Source organism: Peromyscus californicus, unplaced genomic scaffold, assembly GCF_007827085.1.
Source record: "Peromyscus californicus insignis strain IS unplaced genomic scaffold, ASM782708v3 Scaffold_16__1_contigs__length_79575227, whole genome shotgun sequence".
Classification (NCBI taxonomy): domain Eukaryota; kingdom Metazoa; phylum Chordata; class Mammalia; order Rodentia; family Cricetidae; genus Peromyscus; species Peromyscus californicus.
Genome location: NW_026294458.1, coordinates 12,205,699 through 12,228,961, shown reverse-complemented (window position 1 = coordinate 12,228,961; position 23,263 = coordinate 12,205,699). Strand labels below are relative to the sequence as shown.

At 48.0% G+C, this 23,263-nt stretch overlaps 1 protein-coding gene across 16 annotated transcripts in view; it reads left to right on the top strand.

Moving 5' to 3' along the window:
• Kalrn (kalirin RhoGEF kinase) overlaps positions 1-23,263 on the top strand; it is a 612,231-nt gene that overhangs the window by 462,957 nt on the left and 126,011 nt on the right. For all 16 annotated transcript variants that reach the window (XM_052740404.1, XM_052740400.1, XM_052740397.1 and 13 more), the window contains exon 34: positions 10,914-11,160. In XM_052740404.1, coding sequence (XP_052596364.1) covers positions 10,914-11,160 — 247 coding nt within the window. The remainder of the gene's footprint in view (positions 1-10,913; positions 11,161-23,263) is intronic.

Sequence of the window (23,263 nt, the reverse complement as noted above, 5' to 3'; positions counted from 1 at the left end):
GTGGTTTCCTTTGATAGAGCCTAGCTGCTGCTGCCCTCTAGTGGCCAATGGTGCCTCTGCTCTTCTCGGGGCAAAGTAGGTCCAAAGAGATGGGGAGAGGGAGGGCTGCCTTCTACAGGCGTGCAGACTAGGAGCAGCAGCCAACGGTGTCCAAAGGGTGCATGCTTGTTCAGGTAATCAGGAAGAGTGGAACCGGAAGGGAAACAGTGGTCAGAAAGGGTCACTTTGTGAGCCCACATCCCAACAATTGAGGCTCGATAACAGTTTGCACCGTGAAAACACTTGCTTCTGGCCCTCGGCCTCGTTTCCTCTGAAGTTCAACTTTCTAGTGTCGGGCAACAGCAGACACTTTGCAGGACTGTCCGGAGGAATCAGAGAAACTCACAGCTTCCATCCTGTTCTCTACTCTCAGGTTTCTCCCAGCCACCTCTGTTCCCTCCTCTGAAGGGAGGGAGTCTTCATAGACTTTCCTCTTTGCCTATGGCAGGAAATCGCCTCCCACAGGCTCAATCAGAGCCACAGCGTAGACAGCCCTGGTCAAGCTGAAGGTTTGGTGGGAGTGGCCTCTCTCTTGGAAGGACTGTCTTCTCCAATGGAGAAGGAAGGGTCTGCCTGTTCGGTCCTCCTGACCCTATCTCTGTTGATAACTTGTGTGGGCTCTCCAGAGGCAAAGAACTGTAAAGGGAAATGGGGGGTAACAGCGGCTGCCCTTTACACCCATGTTCAAGTCAGGGTCAGGTCCATGGTCTCTGAAGCCTAGGGAGGGCAGAGATAAGAACTGACAGTACAGCGGGCGGTGGCGGCGCACGCCTTTAATCCCAGCACTCAGGAGGCAGAGGCAGGCTGATCTATGAGTTCGAGGCCAGCCTGGTCTACAGAGGGAGTTCCAGGACAGCCAGGGCTGTTACACAGAGAAACCCTGTCTCGAAAAAAAAAAAAAAAATTTTAAAGACAGCAAGTAGTAAACACAGTAGGGGTTTTTTGTTTGTTTTGGGGGGGTTGTTTTGTTTGTTTGTTTGTTTTTTCGAGACGGGGTTTCCCGGCTCTGCCTCCAGAATGCTGACATTAAAGGCGTGTGCCACCATTGCCCAGCCTAGTAGGTTTTTACTGAACTCTTGTAGATGAGGGACCCAGGGACATGTGGGACTCTGATGCTTTGGAAATGCCGTTGGAAACCTTTACGGGGCCTGGAACCCCGGGAAGGGAATGATTCTCCCTCCTCATTTTGGGGGAACCCTCCATTCTCTTTGTTCTAATGTTGCTTTTGAAATCTGCTGCCACTGAAACTCTTGATTTGTTGTAGCTCATCCAATTCTCCCGAAGGACTTTTAGAATGGCCTCTTATGAAATAGTTCCCAATGCTGTGTTCTAGGATGGGGTTCTTAATTCTTGGTACCAGCCTCTTGAAACATCGTACCTGTTGACTTAGCAATTCTTGCTTTTCAGTTCTGGGAGCTTTTCTTTATACTTTATTCCTTCCCATTCTGTCTCTCTACACCTTGTGAGGCCATTTCTCTAATCTTATGTTTTCTTGTTCTGCCATCTCAAAAAATATCCTTGGCATTCAGAATTCTAGCACATTATGGAGTACTTCGACCATGATAGCCTTAGTTTCCGAGAGTTCTCTATTGTTCTGGGGTTTTGTTCCCCTCTGTAGCAGCTTGTTCTTTTATCGTGGATACAATACCCTCTTTTAACTCTCCCAGGGGATAACCATGCTGCAGTGTGTCCTGCTTATACGTGGCTTCACGTGAGGTCCATGACCCCCCTTATTTACCTGTTTTAGCTTCTGTCAGGCTTTTCTGAAGTCTGGTGGTCTGAGGGTGAGTGTTCACGTATATGAATGAGGTACACCAGATGTCTTGTATAAGCAACAGGGCTATTGTCTGGCAGGTGTCATTGTGATGTGCTCTGGTGGGGAGATTCTCCAGACGTCAGTGTTTGAGTATCTGGAGGTCCCTTGGATTCTCTGATGAGTAATTGTCAAATCTGCCCAGAATGTTTATGTTTGATTGCTAGTGTTCTGGGAGCTGAGAGGCACGCAACGGTGGCCGTTTTCCCCTTCTGTGTGAAGGCCTACATTGAGTTTCAGCTTTCCACAACAGAGTGGACAAGATAGAGGACCGGAAAAAAAAAAAAAAAAGATAGAGGACAGAGTTAAGGGTCATTACAGACTTTAAACCTTCCTCCTGCCTCACCTCCGTGTGTACACACACACACACACAAACACACACACACACACACACACACACACACACACACACACACACACACACACACACACAGAGTGCTGCCTGATGCTTCTACTTCCTAAGCCTGTCAGGGGCCTGTGCTAAGCTGACTGACTGGCAGGAACTTGTATCTCATCTCTCTGTTTTACCATGTCAGATACTTCCGCGTGTCTCCTTTCTGTCATTCAAAAACTAAAAATTAATGAAAACAGGTTGGCTTCTCTTATACATGGTCACCTACGTGACACACGTTGGGCGCCATTTGTAGCTAGAGTTTTCCTGCCTGGCCCACAGTCAGTACAAATCTCTGCCACCCGCCAGTCCCACAACCGCTCAGACCCAACGGAGTAAACACACAGAGACTTATATTATTTATAAACTGTATGGCTGTGGCAGACTTCTAGCTAGCTGTTCTTATATCTTAAATTAACCCATTTCCATTAATCTATACCTTGCCACATGGCTCATGGCTTACGGACATCTTTACATGCTGTTTCTCATCGTGGCGGCTGGCAGTGTCTCTCTGACTCAGCCTTCCACTTCCCAGCTCTATTCAACTCCTTGTCCCGCCTATACTTCCTGCCTGGCCACGGGCCAATCAGTGATTTATTTATTGACCAATCAGCAACACACTTGCCATACAGACCATCCCACAGCAGTGACCTCCTATTCTCTTGGTTCTTATAGGTTATAACTTGCCTTCTATAAGTTTCGTCAGGCTTGGCGATTGGTAGAGTCATAGCCAGATGGAGAAAGGTGTGATGATTTAAAAGGGGAAGGGTCTCAGGGCAGAAGGACCGTGGGGCTTAGGGGACAGTGGTGGAAATGGACAGACAGCCAGTGAGAGAGCACTCAGCACTGTAGCTTTGTTCCACACCAGGCAGCGATTCGTGAGGCACACTCACTGGTGTGCTCAGTGGGTTATTTATTGAGTACCCGCTACATGCAGGCATCGCTCTAGACCCGGGAGATGGGCAAATTTAAGTGAAGACTTCTACTCATCTTTATCTTACATCCTGACGCAGGTATAGGTGACAGATAACAAGTAATACAACACGTTAATGAGAAGTGCTCAAGGTAACTGAGCAGGGCTGTTTTCCACCATGACTACAGAGGCAGTCTACTATGGAATACTAAATCTAGTAGAGCCCCGAGTCTGATTCCTCCTCCTAGGAATGAGGATTTGGGTATGGAGAAGAAACAGGAATTCAGGGTCACGTACAAGGAGCCCCAGACCAGCTGTGAGGCCTCCTGGTTCCCCTTCCCATGTTCTTCCAACAGTTAATTACTGTGCAGTCCATGAGACCTCCGAGGCCAGGGAGCTCTTTAAGGCCTGTAGAAAACAAATGAAAAAGCTCCTTCCATTGCAGAGTACCAGTGCCAACACACAGACAAAGCACACCCTGAGCTGCAGACTCTTAATTGGACCTGGCAGCTCCCTGGGCTACCATGCAAATTGAAGAAATCCCAGAGCTGTGCGATGATATTCCTAATTCATAATGTCGCTTTTCACAGTTGCTTCAGACATTATAATCAATTCAAGATAGATCACAGCAATAAATTGTAAAATGACTTAATTTCCAGAGAGCTCATCTGAGCTTCCCAGTATTGCAGGCTCACGGGTTTAGAAGTATTTTTGAAACCACCGTGGAGAGGCATCATCAGCCATATGGTACTTTTCCAAAGCTTCCATGGTGGACCTGCCCATCCGCTGCCCTTTCTTCTCCAACTAGCATACCTTCTTGGAATAGCTTCGGTTTCTCCTCCTCATTACATTTGTTGATTTGTTTTCAAGGCTCCTATTGTGGATGCTATTCTTACTTTCATTATAAAACTAACAGATAGGTGAGAAACACTGGACAATACGGAGAATAAGGAAGCAGAGAGGAAATTACCCAGGGGCTATGCTCAACAAAGCCAAGGTTAACATTCTCATGTGTTCCTATGAATAATGATGTTCTTCTTTTTTTATAATTTATTTTTATTTTATGCACATTTATATTTTGTCTGTGTGATGGAGTTGGATCCCCTGAAACTGGAGGTACAGGCAGTTATGAGATGCCGTGTGGGTGCTGGGAATTGAACCCAGGTCCTCTGGAAGAATAGCCAGTGCTCTGGTGCCACTGAGAGCCATGAGGAAACACCCGTGTTCATGTTCCATAAAGCGAAGGTGCTTGCTGGGGTGATCCAGCTCATACTGTTTGTTAAGAAGAGGCTTCTTTTCACCTCCCAAGGCTAAGCAAGCGAAAGTAGACCTGAGCAAACGCAGTTATTTCTTTTTAAATTTTTTTAAACTGTATAAAGCTTTACACTAAATTTACATTTCCATTATCAACTGTGTTTTATGCACATATCCACCACCCAAACCAAAAAGCCCAGGACAGAATTAGAACTAGAAAAACACTTCACTTTAGCTCCTCTTTCTCATAACTCGTGTCCATCACTTACATTCAGTCCCTCCTCATCCCCTTATATGCAGATGGGCTACCAAAGATGCCTCCACAGTGTCCCTGCGTGGGGAGAAGTCCTGGAGAGAAGGCCGGGTTGGCAGCTGGACAGGCTGTAGAAGGTGGAGGAAGCCATGTCTACCTGGGAATAGTCAACAGGGGAACAGATCTCACCAGAAGTGGCCATCAAGGACAGAATGGGAAAATGTGAGCAAAAGCTTAGATGGGGACTGGGCTCACAGCTGGCAGTCTAAGGAAAAGCAGGTAGACAACATCAAAAAGTTTTAGCATAGGGGCTAGAGACGTGGTTCAGTGGTTAGGAGCACTGGCTGCCCTTCCAAAGGACCCAGGTTCAATTCCCACTCAGCACCCATGTGGTGGCTCACAACCATATGGAACTGTAGTTCCAGGAGACCAAGAATGCGGAGTGAGAGGCCAGTCAGGACTCACTGATGACAGGAATAAAGGGGGAAGATTCTAGAAATGAGGATTTGAGGTTAGAAAAAAAAGAAAGAGTGAACAAGACATACCTGACTTCTGTGGTAATAGTCGAACTCCAACACTTCCTTACTTAGATTCCTGAATAGAGTTTAACTAAACGTTAATCATCCAGATGTAAGATTGATTGACGAGGATGTTGCTCAGTGGTAGAGTGCTTTCCTGGCAGATAGTAAAATAATATATATCACAAAAATATGATACAGCCTCACAATTTTGGCCAGGGAGTGACAGGGCTTTCTGAGGCCTAAGGAGTCACAGGAGACTTGTGTGGGAAGTCAGGGGAAGGATGGACATCTTCCCTGAATACCCCTGATGTCAACAGAGAATGTCTCATCAATGGGAACACTGTGGATGGGGAGAATGGATGCAGGTGTACCTCATAGAGGAAAAGGCAGCGGACCATCTTGAGAAGTCAGGCAGCATGCTAAGGCAAAGAAGTGGAGCTCACATTTAAGTGGGTAGAAAAGATTGGCTCAGCAGAGCCTGTTTGTCTCTTGAGGTTATCTGAGGGAAAAGAGGGGCTGGTGACTTATTTGTCCTTTTGATTTGTCCCTGATTTGTGACTTGTGTGGGTCAGAAGGGAAGGCCAATAGTCTGTGTGACACGTCTGGACAGGCCACCAACTGCAGAAGGGAGAAGCCGTAGTTAGAGTGTGCAGAGAGCCATGAAAAGGAGGCCGAGGTGAGCCCGGGGACTGGCGAGGGATAAAGCTATCTAGGCTCAAGTGTGGGTGCATGTCCAGAATTGACAAGCAAGGCTAGCTGGAAAAAACACATCTGTGTGGAAAAAATGGAAGAGATTGGGATAGGGACCTTGGCGCTGCCCACCTGGGCTTAGACTGGCCCTGCCCTAGGAGAGATCTTAATCACTTATGAGCAAAAGACGGAGCTAGCTAATGGGCAGGCGAGAAGTGGGTGACTTTCGCGGCAGGGTGTCTACATCTTAGTGGTTAATGAGTCAGAAGGAAGTGAGTAAAAGACAATCTGTGTGCAGCATCCGACACACCAGAGGAAATAAAGCTGTGGGCGGGGGGGGGGGGGGAGAAAAATCAGAAAACACAAAGGAGTCGGGTCGTCTCTGAAAAGAAACATTGAGGCAAGGGACATCCATTCTGTAGACCTGAAAGGGAAAATGAGAAAACAAATAAACAAAGAAATACAGAATGAAAACCAAACAATCTGCGGAGGACGGCATTAAAATAGTTCTTAAGAGGCTACAGGGAAGAAAAGAATTGAACAGAGATACCACCTGCAACCATTTCTACAACATAAACATATAGCCAGTTCACGCTCCTGAGACCAGAAATTTAGCTAGCTTCTGGAGAGAGTGAGAACTTTCCAGACGTGTCGTGTGGAGGACCAGGAAGCAAGGCAGCCAGGAGAGTGTAGGGGTAGAGAGGTACACTCCAATCCTAGTGACATTGAAAGAGAGAAAGAAAAGATGTGAACCTGAGGCTCCCTGGGCCTATAAGAGCATGTCCTGCTGACCCAGGACCAAGCCAGTCAGAGATGGGAAGGATGTGTCTGGCAGAGAAAGATGTGTCAGGGTCGGTGACGGCTCAGCAGGTAAAGGTTCTTGCCACACAAGCCTGGAACCTGGCTTCAGTCCCCAAGAAGGTAGAATGAGAGAACCAACTCCATCCACTAAGTTGTCCTGTGACCTCCACACGCACTGTGCACACACAAACATGTCTAAGAAATATGACTTCATTAGTGGGGGGCGTTGGTTTGATTGGTTAATGAGCAACGTGCTCTAAGATTAACTTCCGGGTTGGGGATTTAGCTCAGTGGTAGAGTGCTTGCCTAGCAAGCACAAGGCCCTGGGTTTGGTCCTCAGCTCCAACAAAAAAAAAAAGATTAACTTCCATTAGGTGTGAGTCATACAGTCAAGGAATCATGAAGGAAAACTGGCATCATGAATGAATCCCAAGATCTTTTGTCCTCTCTGCTCTTGACCTGGATTCCTAAGCAGTGCTAATCAAGTGTGAGCTGGAATACCCTGGGCAGCCTAACACCAGTGCTCTGGGGAAAGATGGGAAGGGACTGTTTGGGGTCAGCTCTGCCCAGCACGGCTTATGCCTTTGTTCCAACCCCGTTCCCTGGCAGACACTCAGCATGTCCATTCTTGCTGTAGGGTGAGACCTGGCCTGGTAAACCTTTTTGATCAAGACATTGAGGCAAGGTGTTCATGGACATTCATCCTGTATTTGGGCCATAATGGTTGGATCTACAGCTTGTGTGTGGCTATGAGTTAGGTGTGGGCTCTGAAGAAACTGCCTCTTGCTTCTCTTACTACTATCATGTTGTCTGAAGACTGGGCAGTTTTGGGAAACAACACTGCCATCTAGTGGTACTTTTCTGCAGACACTGGATCTTGGTTTGAGGACTGATTTTTTTTTCCTTGTGGTGGTTACCTTTACCTGCTGAGCTAGGTTGTTTGGCTGTGCTAGTGAGGGGTCCCAGTACTTCCAACATGCTAGGCAAGCACTCTACCACTGAGCAACATCCTCATCGATCAATCTTGAACTGTAGACACACAGCCTGGCTCCTTATCCCCTCTCCCTTCACCCTTGCAAATCCTACCCTTCTCCCTTACCCAACAGAGCTTGTAACTTGCCCTAGGAAACAGTAGGCCCTGCATATTACCAGATATCGACAACCATGGCCTCAGGTTCCTTTGCTCGGTCTCAACAGCCTGCAAAAGGGATTACAGCCCTCCCTGGCTTAGCTGTGCAGCCTGAAGGCTGTAAAATACACGTCTCATATATGTGTACATGGCCCCAGGAGAAAAACAGACCATCTGGCATTAGCATAGAGAAGTTCCTCCACCAAGGCACAGAAGCCCAGCCACAGAAATTCTTCAGAATACAAGGAAGTCCCCTGGTCATCTAGACCAGGACTCTGTAAAACAATGGTTCTTAACCGGTGGCTCATGATCCCTTTGGGGTTGCATACGAGGTATTTACATTATGATTCATAACGATAGCAAAATTACAGTTATGAAGTAGCAACAAAAATAATTGTATGGTTGGGGATCACCCCAACACGAGGAACTGTATTAAAGGGCCGCAGTGTTAGGAAGGGTGAGACCACTGCTGTGAAGAATCCATCGGTGAAAGAAGGAATCAGTTCATTGGGCTGTAACCCCGGAATGAGAGGGAAAAAAATGTTAGGACACAACTGTGCTTCCATGATATAGAGTACAGTGCTCAAATACTTATTGCAGAGAATTCTAATCCAGACAGCAGGGTGGGACTATTATAGGGCACTCACTCCAACGATCAGAGGCCTAGGTCACTGCCAAGCAAGGACACATGCCAAAAATAAGTACGCCCAGTGTTACAAGGTCTAAAGGAGTGTGGGATTCATACTAGAAGTCTGGGTTCAAGTTCAGCATGGTGTCTGCAGAAAACCCTCCAGCCAGTGTTTCTCAGTGTTCTTGAGACCGTCTTTTCCCAATCATGGCAGCAGGGGGTGTCCCTGTTAAAATACACACCCTTGGATTCTAGCCCCAGCCTACTCAGTTATCATCTGTGTTTGGGGCTTGGTGCAGCCCAGGACTCTGCGTTTCACAGGCTCCCGAGGTGACTCTCAGGCCTATGCTCTGGATAGCTTGGGGCTTGCACGTGCTGGCATAGGAGCTGGTGATGGCTCGTGCACATGCTTTTCATACCCTGATGTGAGCCATTCCCTCCTGCAATAGCCTTCACTGTGTCTGGGAAGGCATCGCCAGGAAAGTAGGGGAAGAGGCTGTGTGCTCATTTAGTGGGACCAGGGAAATTAAGTGGAGAAAAGGAGCCAGTGACCATGATGTTCTTATGTTCTTCTTTCTTTCCCTGTCCACCTCTGCCCTACAGACTTCCCTTCCTGGCCTGTGCTGGAAGTACCTTTCCTACCCATGGGATGTGTTCAGCACAGTTCCCCCCTCACCTATAGATAGGGGTGATACCAACTGCCAGCCAGCTTCGGTCTGATAAACCTGTGTGTGTGTCTGTGTGTGTGTGTGTGTGTGTGTGTGTGTGTGTGTGTGTGTGTGTGTGTAAGAGAGAGAGCTAGGCAGTAGTGATACACACCTTTAATCCCAGCACTCGGGAGGCAGAGGCAGGTGGATCTCTGTGAGTTCAAGGCCAGCCTGGTCTGCAAATCACGTTGCAGGACAGCCAGGATGGTTACACAGAGAAACCCTATCTCAAAAAACTAAAAGGGGGGTGGGGTGGGGTGGGGTGCATGCTTATCTATGTGTGACGTGTGGAGGCCGAAGGTCAGTGTCAGGCATCTTCCTCCATCATTCTTGACCTAATTCTCTGAAGCAGGGCCTCTTACTGAGCTCAGGTTCTCCAGTGGGCTAGACTGGCTGGCCAACAAGCCCCTGGGATCCTCTTGGCTCTACGATTACAGGAGTCTATCACCACAGCTGGCTTCTTACATGGGTGCTGGGCATCCACACTCGGGTCCTCATGCTTGTGTGGCAAGTACCACTGAGCCATCGCCTCGGGCCCCACATTCTAACAATCAGGTCCCTTTAGTAGCTAAGAGTTTGCTCCGGTCACGTGGTTAATCCCCTCCTCACGATGCCGATCCCTCTCCTTCCTTCAGCAGCCATGCCCCCTAGAACGCATATGAACTGGATGGGCATGTTGATACAGCTGCCAATGCCGACAGTTCAGGTCCCTTGATCAGAGCTTCATAGACTGCAGCTGGATTCCCCAGGGGCAGTATGGGAACTCCCTCTGAACGGGCGGGCATTTGACATGAACCTTACAGGAGAACAGGCTGGAGGGAGGCTGGGCCTCTGCCTCATGCCTACTGTCTCCTGTCCCTCCTGACTCTTAAATGCAGCTGCTGCTCCAAGCCGGAGGCTCTGAGCTCCATTCTGTGAGGCATGGTTCAAACCTAAAGGAGCCTCATGGATTTGAGACCAGAGGGAAGGTGAAAAGTGAGCCACTTCAGGGTGCGGCTAATAGAGCCTGTGCCTGCCCCCCAGCGTCTCTCCCCTGCCCTGCCCTTCTGCACCTCCCAGCCCTGCAGTAGGGAAGCACAGAGTTCCGTACTGTGTGCTCCAAAATAAGACACCGCATTTTTCTCCCTTTCCCATCTCACTCCCTGGCCCCCTGTGAGTGAAGCCCGTTCTCTCTTGTGTTACTGCAGCCTGTTTTAGGCTTATGGGTCCAGGGAGGGATGAGGGGTGCTGTGTGGGTTAGAAAGAAGGGGGGCCATGTCTTGCATTATTCCCCAACATCACCTGTGATCCAGTGAGAGTGGGTTAGACCCAAATGCCAGCGTGGCTGAGGCTGAGGGCTGTCCGTGAGGACCAGGGTGGGGTATGGAGTAGAGCCCTTGGAAGGAAGAACGGGGTACACAGGGAGGGGGTTTGAAGGCACAGTTGGCAGGAAGCTAGACAAAGAAGTAACCGAAGGAACTCCAAGGAGGCAAGGAGTTAGAAGGAAAAGCCCTGGCTCTGAGCAGGCTCCAGAGCGGCTGCAGCTGAACTGTCTGAGTGCCCGATAGCACTGTGCTAATTACCTTTTTTTTTTCTCTCTTCTTTTTCATTCCTGTTTATTCCCAACATTTTCCCGCCTTCTGCCTTTTGCTACCCTCTCCCATCTTTCCTCCTCTCCTTTCTCCTCCCCTCTGCTCTCCCCCCAACTCTTTGTCTTCTTCCCTCTCTCTCACACATACACACCCTTCCTCCACACCCTCACATCTCACCCCTTTACCACCACCACCCACCAAAGCTCTCAGGTGGATGTGAGCTGACTGTGGTCCTCCAGGACTTCAGCGCAGGCCACAGCAGTGAGCTGAGCATCCAGGTGGGCCAGACGGTGGAGCTGCTGGAGCGACCGAGTGAGAGGCCCGGCTGGTGTCTGGTCCGTACCACCGAGCGGAGCCCCCCCCAGGAAGGCCTGGTCCCCAGCAGCACCCTGTGCATCTCACACTCTCGGAGCAGCGTGGAGATGGACTGCTTCTTCCCTTTGGTGAAAGGTAGGACAGATTTGAGGGGAAGGTGGCAAGCTCAGGCTGAGCACCTTAGAACTGGCCTCAGAGTACACTTGGATTGAGCTGGATTTCTTCTGAGATCCAGAAGTGGAGGGGAGATGCTAAAAGCTTGAAGAGAAAGCTAAATGTATCTGTGTGGCTTAGAGAAAGTCATCCAATCCCTCCAAGCCCATCTGTTCTTAAAAAACAAAGGTTGAACTGCTAACTGCTGATCTCTAAGCTCTCTCCCAGCTTTCCCTCTGCCCCATACTACACCTAGATTTGAGTCTGCACCCTGACAGAAGGATCAAGCAACCCCAGCAACCAGCCACAGTGAAGTAGGACTTGGCCAGCCCCTCTGCCCACTCAGGGGTCAAGGTCCCCCCCCCCCCCCAACCCCGTCGCTTTTTTCTGTTTGATGCATTCAATGAATATATAGGATTTATTTGAATGACTTACAGGCTGTGGTCAAGTTAATCCAACAATGGCTGGCTGTGAACAGAAAGTCCAAGAATCCAGTAGTTGTTCAGTCCACGAGGCTGGATGTCTCAGATGGTCTTCAGTAGACACTGGAATCTTGAAGAAGTAGGCTCTAATGCCAGTAAAGGAATGGTCTTGCTAGCAAGGCAAGAGCAAGCAGGCAAAGAGTGAAGCTTCCCTCTTCCATGTCCTTATATATGCTTCTAGCAGAAGGTGTGGCCCTGTTTAGAGGTGACTTTTCCCATCTTAAAAGATCTGAGGGGGCTGGAGAGATGGCTCAGCGGTTAAGAGCACTGTGTTGTTCTTCCAGAGGTCCTGAGTTCAATTCCCAGCAACCACATGGTGGCTCACAACCATCTGAAATGAGATTTGGCACCCTCTTCTGGCCTGAAAGCATGCATGTAGGCAGAACACTGTATACATAATAAATAATAAATCTTTAAAAAAAAAAAAAAAAAGATCTGAATTAGCCGGGCAGTGGTGGCTCACGCCTTTAATCCCAGCACTCGGGAGGCAGAGGCAGGTGAATCTCTGTGAGTTTGAGGCCAGCCTGGGCTAGAGAGCGAGTTCCAGGAAAGGCACAAAGCTACACAGAGAGACTCTGTCTCGAAAAACAAAACAAAACAAAAAAAAAAAAAAAATCTGAGTTAAAGGTGTGTTTTCCTACCTCAAAGATCCAGATTATAAGTGGATTTTCCTACTTCAAATTTAGCAAATAATCCATCACAGATGTTCCCTCCATTTTTGAATTTTAGTTAATTCCAGATATAGTGAAGTTGACAACCAAGAAGAGCCACCATACACCAATTATCCAGGCCTTGGCCTGTTTTCTGTATAATCTGTGTTCCCTCCATGTGCCTTTTATTTACTGATGCCAGGGAAGTCAAATGCAGTGGCTCTCCAGGAATGGTCTCCATCCAGCCCAACAGTGTCCGTGTGCCCTGGGAACAGGTTAACAGTACACACAGATGCTCAGGCCCCATCCATCTGCTCAGCAGGTGACCACACCAGCTTGCTCTCCAGGTGGCTGATTCACAATGGAGTCTGAGAACACAGGTTTCCAAAGTCAGTGTGGCCTTGAACTCATGCCTTTTACATTGAGGAAACTGAGGCCCCGAGACTAACAGAGAACCAAGTCTTAGTCTGGAGCTGAGTTGCATAAATGGTCAGATATTATCATGGGGACACCATCAATGCATGGGACCCGGGGCGGGCTACCTGATAGCTAATAACTTTAAGTGCTTGGAAATGTACAAGTTTGGAAATTCCATCTTGGCATGCTGCCAACCATGACATAACCACTTCCGAACACTAGATGGCAATAGTGGACTGCCATGTTTGGGCTGCCCAGCTCTTCTTCCCGCCTGGGGGTTTCCATCATCCATCCTATAATATGTACTAAAACCTAGATTCCTCTGCATCCCTCACCTTTGGTTCCTCCCCTCTTTTCTCTGAGGACCTTGGAGAGATTGCCGGGAAGTTGTGTAGGATTTGTAATTGCAGCTTCCCAGTCCTTTGAAGAATCGGCACCCACAACCCTCTGAAATTCTTGGTGTAAAGAGAGACTAAAATCAGGAACTTAGTGAATAGGTCTGCTTTGAGTTAAGTGGGGAAGAGTGGGGCCCATGGAGGATGGATTGTTGTGAGGTTAAAATGAAGGAATAGGTTAAAACACATGTACACGCACATGCACATGTGCACACACACACCAGGTCCTGGCACTTAGCACACCTTTGTTATTGTAAGTTGTTACTTTTATTTCATTCATCACAGATTGCCCAGCAGAGTGCCTACAAACTCCCACAAATCCAGCCAGAGACCATAGAGTACAGACAGGGGAAGGGAGAAGGGCTGGGGAAAGCTAGCTTTCCATAGATCCCAGGTATGGGTTGTTTTCACTGAGGAGGGCCTCAGCTTCAGTACTGAGACTAGGGGGGCCTCAACCTCCCCTTGCCAGTCTGTGGCTGGGTGATCTGTGCATACTCTCATAGCTGGGCCCACTATATCAAACCAGAGATGGAGAATCGGAGGGTAATGACGCCATCTACGACAGTTAGAGGTGGAGGCATTCGGAGTAAAAATCCTCCAGGGTAGATTAGAGGGAGATACAGCTAACAATGGGAGGTGAGGACCAGGACGGAAAAGAGGGAAGAAAGGAGTGAGGCAAACCGTTGCAGAACATTCCTAGGCAACTAAACCAGTCAGAAGGGCTTCCAAAAGTCACCACCAGTCCACATCACCAGGTTTGGGTGGCTCTTTATTTGCAGATTGGCCTTTCTTTCCAAGCATAGGCCGGCCAGTTGGGCCTACAAAGCAGCAACCTGGGAAAGCCATTCTCATTCCCAGCTGAGCTAGAAAACAGGGGTGCCCAGCCAAGCATGGAGGCTTGCATCCTACATTCCCAGCTCCCAGGAGGCTGAGGCAGGAAGATTGTCACGAATTCAGAACTGCCTGGGCAGCCAAGTGAGATGAGTCGGGGAGATGAATATGACTATGATCATGCGCATGCCCTGCTCCCAGCAGTTAGGGTCTAAGTCACTACAAAGCACCTCTGGTGCCCTGAATAACACCGTGTTTGGGAGCAGCAGAGACCCAGTGGGCTGCTCCTGCTCACATCCCAGATGGCCGCCTACTGGCAACCTGGCCTTTTCTTCTACCAGCTGCGACTTTTCTTCTTTGGGCACTCTATATTAGAAGTTACCCAGAATGCCTTCCTCTGGCATTGTGGCGTAGGAGAGGACAGCCCCATCTGGGAACGTGGAGGTGAGAAGACCAGAATTGATTTCCACTTCAGTTCCCAGGACAAAGGAACTAGCCCTGTTAACCTTTTTGGGTTGGTGCAAGTCCATGCCTCACAGGCAGTGTGAAGTCGGGACTGTCTATGATGTGCTAAATGCTGTATGGATAATTGGACCAGAAACGGGGCCACGGGGACTGCAGAGCATCAAGGAGGGAATTCAGGGAGCACATTAAAGTAAGGTGCGAGCCTTCCAGCGTGACAGTACCCAGAACCCACCCAGAACAGCTAAAGTCAGAATCCCTGTAGGGGGCATGAGAAGTGAATCTAAGGTACAGCCTGGGTTGAGAACCACTGCACTAACCCAGTCTTCTATCTTCCAAAGAGATTCCTGGTCACAGGAAGGTACAGTGCCTCTCCCGACCCACAAGGAGATGGGGCAGACAAGCCCCACCCCCATCACCACTACCACCACCACCTGCACACTTAGCCTGCAGGCTTCTAGAAGGCCCTAGGATTTTTTTTCTGCCTGTCCTCTCCTGGATGGCCTCTGGGACAGGAGAGGACTGTTCTGACACTTGCATGATGTGACTCATGATAGGGTTGTCAAGAAATATCGGTTGTAACCAAACTGGGGCAGGCCCACGCTTCACACCCTTTCTTCACCCTGTCCTCTCAGGATTCTCTCTGGAGTTGGGCCTTCTGAGATCTGATCTTCTCTCCATAGCTCCCTCTTGCTTTCTCAGCAGCAGGTAATCGTGGGCAACACCCCATGAAGGACAAAGACTTTATAGTGATTTTCCAACTCCTGAAATTCAGAGGTATTCTGTTTGGTTCTTTAATAACACGCCCTACCCTAGACCCAAAATCAGGCATGTGCCTACCCAGTATTTAAAGTTCCTTGATGATTCTGATGCCCTGTGGATTATGGGTTTAGCATCCCCAGATGTGAGGCTTGGGATACTGAAAAAGGTGATGGAAGGCAGGTGTGCGTTCCATCCGGGTATAGCAAGGCATAGAGCTCAGCAAGGAAGGACAAAACAGTTGGACCAACATATGGGCAAAAAGCTTGGATAGAAGCTTCACCAGAGAAGACACTCAGGTGCCAGTGAGCATGGGAAAGATTCAATATCTCTGCTCAGGAAAATGCAAATCAATACCTCAATGTCGTACCATTCCGACCCATTAGAATGACTCTTAGTTAACGTGGACACGCCTCAGAAAATCACAGATTATCTATAAGGATGTATGGAAGTTGGAACACTGCTGGATGGCTGGTTGGAATGTAAACTGTCTCCACAGCTGTGGAAAACACTGTAGGAAATCTCAAACTATATATATGCGTGTGTGTGTGTGTGTGTGTGTGTGTGTGTGTGTGTGTGTGTGTGTGTGCATTTAACATATGATCTTAATGCTCTGTAGTCCCACTTATAGGAGTATTTCAACATGAATTGAAGGCAAAGATACAAGCATATCTACACACCCATGTTCATAGTATTGTTCATGACAGCCACGGGTGTCCATGGACAAATGAATATACAAAGTATGACACACATACACTGGAATATCATTCAAGCTTAAAAAGGAAGGAAAATCTGACACCAGATTACATCATGGGCAGACCCTGGGGACATTATGTAAAGTGAAATAACCCAGTCACCGAGACAAATACTCTATTATTTCACTTATATGACAGACTTTGAATAGTCAGCTTTACATAGGCAAAAGGCAGAATGGTGATTTCCAGGGACCAGGAGGGGACTAGACAATTAAATTGTTCAGTGGGTACAGTTTCAGTTTCACAAGTTAGGAAACTTCTGGAGAGGTCTTGCTTGTACAACACACTGAACACACTCCTTATTCTCTCAGGTTAAACACCTTTTAAAGTGAATGTGCCTAATGCCAGAGCAGTGTATGCTTTAAAATAGTGACGATTGTTTCAAGTTAGCCCTGGACCCTTGGGCCCAGGCTCCAAAACCCAATCTAGGTCTGTCTTTACCATGATATCTGAGGTATGCCTGTGTGCCGCCTTCTGGCTGGGTCTTGTGTTCAGAAGAAGTGTAAAGAGATGTCTCTCTGGGTTATGTAAATCGCAGGGTGTCAGGACAGCCTGGAGCAAAGGGCAGTGGCCCTGATGGCCCTGGCTGGACACAGGCAGTTCTAGCTCTTGGACTTATCCACTGTCATCACCTAGCTGACCTCAGGACACTTCCTCAGGCTGTGGGTAAATACCACCAATGGCCTGAGGACACTGAACAAGGTTGTGATAGTTGACATCAGTGTGTAAATCTGTGACTACTCAACAACAACAAAAACCCTTCATTTATTGAGTCTTACTCTGGGCTGGTTTTAGGGCTGATGCTTGAGTGACAATAAATTGTATTTTGCTCATTTTACAGACAAGGAAACGGTCTTGTAGAGAATAGATGACTGGCTGTAGGTGGCAAAGCTTTCAGATGGTGCTCGAAGATGTGTTCACAGGCTGTCTGTTCCCAGGGTCTGGCCCTCCATTCTGCTCAACAGCCCCCCAAGGCTGAAGGCATCAGAATTCATACTTTAGTTTGCCTTCCATCTGAGGCTCCCTGAGTTGACCGGTCTACTTGGGCGAGGATTGGAGGACACTGACCCTGTTACAAAGGCCACACCAGCCAGACACGGTGGCTCGGGCCTGTAGTTCCGGCACTTGGGAGGTAAAGACAGAAAGATCACACAAATGTGAGGCTAGCCTGGGCTAGAGAGTGAGCCCCTGTCTCTAAACAAAACAAAACACACTACAGCATACCTTCCCAACTCTCTCACCTCTGGCACCAACTTCTTCCCTCCCTGGGAAGAAAAGCAGCAGCCGGAGGTAGACTTTGTCCTGTGTGTTTGCCTGATGAAAGCAGCTCCCCAGTCGTCGTGTGGGGAAGCCGGGGCAGTGGGAGGGACTCGAGGCCACTGTTTACACGGCACCCACGACCCAGCTGTGAAGAACTGTGCGTGCTGGTGCTCGGCTTGCTCTCTCTCCTTTTTATCTAGTCCAGGACCCCAACACATGAATTAGCATTGTCCACAGTTAGGGTGGATCTCCCACCTCTGTTAGCCTGATGTCGAGATGATCCTTTACAGACAGGACCTGATGCTTGTTTCTACAGTGATGCCAGAGCCTGTCCAGTTGACATCAGCATTAACTGTCACACAGCACTTGGCCTACTATGAAGTCTCGGGCAGAACAGTCCTGTGCAGTACTCTAGACAATAGGCAGTGTAGTAGAAAGTTTTCTCAGGTCCTGTCTGGCCTCGTGGTCCCGAGTTCCTCCAGGCTGGCCCGGCCCTGCGGTCCCTCAGCCGCTTATAAAACAATCATTCAGAGCCTCAATATTATTTACAAACTGTACGGCCTATGGCTTAAGTTTCTTACCAGCCAGCTCTATCTTAAATTAACCCATTTCTATTAATCTATATTTTGCCACATGGCTGCTGGCATGTTGCTCCTTGGGCAGCAGGCTGGCGTCTCCTCCAACTCTACCCTTCTTCTCTCTCTATCTCTACTTGAATTTCCTGCCTGGCTGTAAGCTTTCTTGCCATAGGCCAAAACAGCTTTATTTACTAACCGGTGGGAACAGAATATATTCACAGCATACAGAAAGGCATCCCACAGCAAGGCAGTGTTTATCTGCCTCTGACGGGAACCAATCTAGCCTTGAAGCTGCTGTAGTCTGTCCAACAGACAGCACATTCCACTACTAAAATCCCAGGCACCAAACACCCAAAAGTTCAGGGTCCCTTTCTTGGTTCTGTTACAATCCAATCCAGAGAAATTAATGTCCCTCTGCCCATTCGAAGACTCCTCTAAAGGTCCAAACACACACACACACACACACACACACACACACACACACACACACGCTTTTTAGTATAATTCTGTGTTAAGAGCAGGAACCTTGGGTTTTAGATTGCTCTGCCATGCAATGAGAAAGCCATAAGAAACTAAAAAGGCATGGGAGATGAGTATTGTCAAAACAGTTCCTTTCAGGCATGGAACAGGTTACAAACTGCAGCTGGCTGTCCTCCAGCCCCTCTTCATTTGTGTAAGCTACATGTAAATTCAGAGCCCATTGCCCCATGGAGTCTTGGGAATGAGGAAGACAGAGGGTCACTACACTATACCCATACAGTTTCATTCCATTGCCGTTTGTAGCATTGCCGTTATAGTACACCTGTGATGGAAACAGTAAAATGTGTGGGTTTTAATCAGTCTGTTGGGCTACATGCTCACACTCAGCCCTTGGGAGATGGACGCAGGAAGATCAGAAGCCCTGGGCAGTCTTGGCTACACAGCAAATTCAGTCCAGCTGGGGCCACACAGAGATCCTTTCCCCAACAGACAAACCAACCACCGTACTCTCGGTACCTGGAACAAACGCACTGAATAAGAAATATAGTAATTGAGCCAGGTGTGGTGGCGCACACCTTTAATTCCAGCACTCAAGAGACAGGGGCCGGAGGGTCTCTGAATTCGAGGCCAGCCTGGGCTACAGAGCGAGTTCCAGAACAGCCAGGGCTTACACAGAGAAACCTTGTCTCAAAAAAAACGGAAAAAAAAAAAAAAAAGAAAAAGTTAGAATTAAATCCCCCCCCCTTTTTTAAAATAATAGAATAAAATCTGTATGTGGCTCTTGATTATGTTTAATTGAGCTTCTGGAATCCTAAAATTGCAGATGATGGGCTTGACCCTCTTCTCTAATACAGGGAACCTCTTCTGCAGTATCCCTGACAGGAGGTGTGCCAAGCTTGACAGGGAAACCCCCAGAGACTGTGGCATATGATTCCAGAAGTCTGTTGGACTTGAGTGCAGTTCCAACCCTAGGAAATTCCTCATACTTAGCACTCAAATCTAGATACTTGCTTCCTGCCCAGCCCTGATCAGCTTTCCCATCCCATCCCCCATCCCATCCCCCACCCAACCATCTACTTCTAATCTTTTTTCTGGAATGAAGTACTATGCATTACATATAAAACTTGGATGTTTGTGGCCTTGAGAGATGGCTCAGCGGTTAAGAGCGCTTATTGCTCCTGCAGAGGACCCCATGTGTGGTTCCTCACACCCCATAGTGGCTCACAACCACCAGTAACTTCAGTCCCAAGGAATTCGACACCTTCTGAACTCCGCAGACACCAGGCACACACATGGTACACATGCCTACATGCAGGCCAAACACCCGTACCCATAAAATAGAATATTTTTAAAATGTTGAAAACTGCTCTCTTAAGGCATGCAAACCTAGCAGTTTCTCCCTGAATCCTTTATCAGACACTTCAAATAAAACATGTAAACCCGGCACTCCTAACTTCTTTAAAGTGGTTGTTTGTGTTTGTGGATTAGTGGTCCTGTTTGATACCCTGGGATGGGGACTCTGCTGCCCAGTCTTAACCTGGATGAGGACTGGACTCTCACTCACAAATCTCTGACCTGGTGTCCTCTAGACAAAGGGCTTGGAGGCAAGGACCTTCGCACTCTGAATGTCTGCTCGAGTTTGACTGCCTCCTCCTCACAGTCCTTCCTCTGCTGTGCGAGCTGAAGTGGCCATTTTTATTACCCTCATCAGCCTTCCCGAATCACCTCTGGGAATTCTAAAAAATGTCTGTTTTCTTTCTCCAGACTAGATAAGTACCTGTGGTGACCTGAAGTCATTAGCCTAAATTACTTACGTAAAGTGTACCAAACATAGAACAAGTATCTGCGCTTTGAGGTGCAATTTATCCGATCAGACCACACAAACTTTCCACTTTTGTAGTCAAAAATGACTGATGATCAGCATGTTTTATATGTTTCTATTTTTGTTTTTTTCTTTTGAGACAGGGTCTTACTAGCCTAGGCTAGCCTTAAATTTGCCCTGTTGTAGAGACTGGCTTTGAACTCCTTATCCTCCTGCCTCCGCCTCCCATGTCTTGGGATTATGGACATACACCACCATTTATAACACATGCTAATGTGTTATGATAGCCTTGTCCTTAAAAGGGTACTCGTAACCATCTGTGGAAGTAGGAGGAACTGGTCCTCAAAGAGTCGGTGGACTCCAAAGGTGATGTGGAATAAGAGAGTGTTTATTTTAAGTGGAAAGTCACTTGTCTTCTTGGGCTGTTTTTGTGTCCATGAAGCTGGTGACAATGGCTCCCAGAGTTCCTGGATGATTTGAGGGAAGCAATATAAAGTAATGATGCCTTTTCAACTGTGAGATTGGTCTTACTGCTGTGTGCACAGGCTCTCCCTTTAGAATACAACAGTGACCAGAGGCTTTCCCAGGATGTGTAGCAGGCAATAAGAAGAGATGGGGAGAGGTATTTGGATAGCTAAGAATCTTGGTAAACAATGCAAGTCTGGGTCCTGCCTCAGCCACTGACCAGCTTGTGACCTTGAGATACTTCAAGTATAAGGGATGCATTATCAGCATCCATGTCTCATACAGTAGAGTTCTCAGCATGCAGGCCACACAGCAGAAGCACACTGTTAAAATGGATTTCCCTTCGGCCATGGTGCTTTCTCTGACCTCTATCAGGCCAAGTCTAAGGTGTTTCTAGCCTGAACCCTCTTCGGGGCTGTCTGAGAAGCCAGGGTCTTGTTTCTGGTTTCATCTTAAGGATTTTCAGTATTACGTCATTCGATGCTCTCTCTCTCTCTCTCTCTCTCTCTCTCTCTCTCTCTCTCTCTCTCTCTCTCTCTCTCTCTCTCTCTCTCTCTCTCCCCCTGCTTTTGTTTCTGGTCTATGAGAGGTCCTTTCTGTCATCCACCAACATACAGAAAGGGGTTTGACCTGACATGGTCTTTGCAAGAGAGTCCAAGCCCTTTGTGTTCTAAGTAAGATTCCAGAGGGAGTAGCCACCAGTGAGATGTGTGACTTAGAACACACAGCCAAGTAGGCCCAGGGTATCCCTCCTAACTACCCTTGCTTCACGGCTTCAGTATATTCTGTCTCCATCAGGAGGCACAGGGCTGTCCCAGGAAAACACTTCTCTCCTTGGCAGCCCCCATGGAGGTCAAGAGGTTTCCCTCATCCTGCGACTTACCTTCTGCCTGACACCAATTCCATCAGTACCTGCTGCCCCTAATGTAAATACATCTGCACGGTGATGATAATAATATCCCTCACTGTCCAGAGGGGAAGTATCAGGGAGGTGTGGTATGATGTGTGTGGCCTCCTGAGACAACTGGTGAGCTCAGCATGGCAGTGAGCTGTAGCTAGAGTTTTCCTGCCTGGCCCACAGTCAGGACAAATCTCTCTCACCTGCCGGTCCCATAGCCACTCAGACCCGACCAAGTAAACACAAAGACTTATATTGGTTACAAACTGTATGGCCGTGGCAGGCTTCTTGTTAACTGTTCTTACAGCTTAAATTAATCCATTTCCATTAATCTATACCTTGCCACATGGCTCGTGGCTTACCGGCATCTTCACATGCTGTTTCTCATCATGGCGGCTGGCAGTGTCTCCCTGACTCAGCCTTCCACTTCCCAGCTTTATTCTCCTCCTTGTCCCGCCTACACTTCCTGCCTGGCCAATGGCCAATCAGTGTTTTATTTATTGACAAATCAGCAACACATTTGCCATACAGAACATCCCACAGCAGTGAGCACCAGGGATCTGGTCCAGAGAGGAAAGGCTCCCAGAAGAAGCTTAAGCTGGCAGGGAAGGGGTAGCCGACAGTGTCCCCCAGAGAGGGAATGTCACAATTGCCCCTTGCTTGGCTCTATGAAGGACTGCACGCTAAAGGAATAAAGAGACCCGGGAACACTGACTGTGACTTAGAAAGAGGAAAAGGTGTACAGTGGTCTGGGCAGCTGGGATGAGCCCCCCCCCTCACTGCTCAGGGGAGGCACGAGCATCTCAGGCCCCCAGGCCTTTGTTGGAGCAGCTTGGAGAGGTGTAGGCAGTGGGACTCTGATACTCCCTGCAGGACAGAGTGGTCAGTACCCTTCTCCCTGCCCGCCCTTGAGAACAGCTCCTCACTGAGCCTTAGCCTAGTCCTGGCAGCATGCATAGATGTCTTTATGTTACCAGCTGTGGTCATTTTGGCTTTATTTTATGAATACTTTTTATTTTTATTAAAATGTAATTACATCATTTCCCCTCTTTTCCTTTCTCCCTCTAGCCCCCTCTATATCCTCTCCCCTTATTCCCTCTTGAATTCATGGCCTCTTTTTCTTTTATATCATTACTAAAGGTACAGATGCACAAATATACAAATACAGCAAAGGCTGAGCACTTGGTATTATGAAAGAATGTCACCCGCTCTCAGCAGTTCTTAGTGACCTGTAGCTCTTTGTTCACAGGTGGGGTTCCTCGAGGTTCCCCTTTTCTGCCTTAGCATGTCTTGTTTGTGTTATTCTTCGGTCTTGGTGAGGCCGCCATATTGTTGTGGTACCATGGGTGTAGCTTCTCTGCCTTTCATGGAGACACACTCTCACAGCACATTTCCAGGCCTCTGACTCTTACACTCTTTCAGGACAATCCCCGAGCCTTAGGGGCAGGAGTTGTGTTGTAGATGTATCGGTTAGAGCTGGGCACTCTACCATGAGTTGTTCTCTGCATTTGGACCAGCTGTGGTCTGCTGGGATGGTTTCTATCCTCTCCTGGGATGAGGGCTGGGAACTACACCTACATCTGAAGATTTGGGGCCAGGAACCAACTGTGGCCATTTTCTTTTCTTTTTTTTTTTTTCTTTTTATTTATTTTATTATTATTTTTTATTTTTTTAAATTCCGAATGCTGTTTATTAAAGGAGGGAGGAGGTCTTAAATACAGGCTTACAGCACAATGGGAGAACCCCGAGGGCAGATGTTCGCTACAGATGTTTTACAATCTTGCATCTAAACTGTTAACACCCATTATGCAGGAAACACAGACAAGGAACT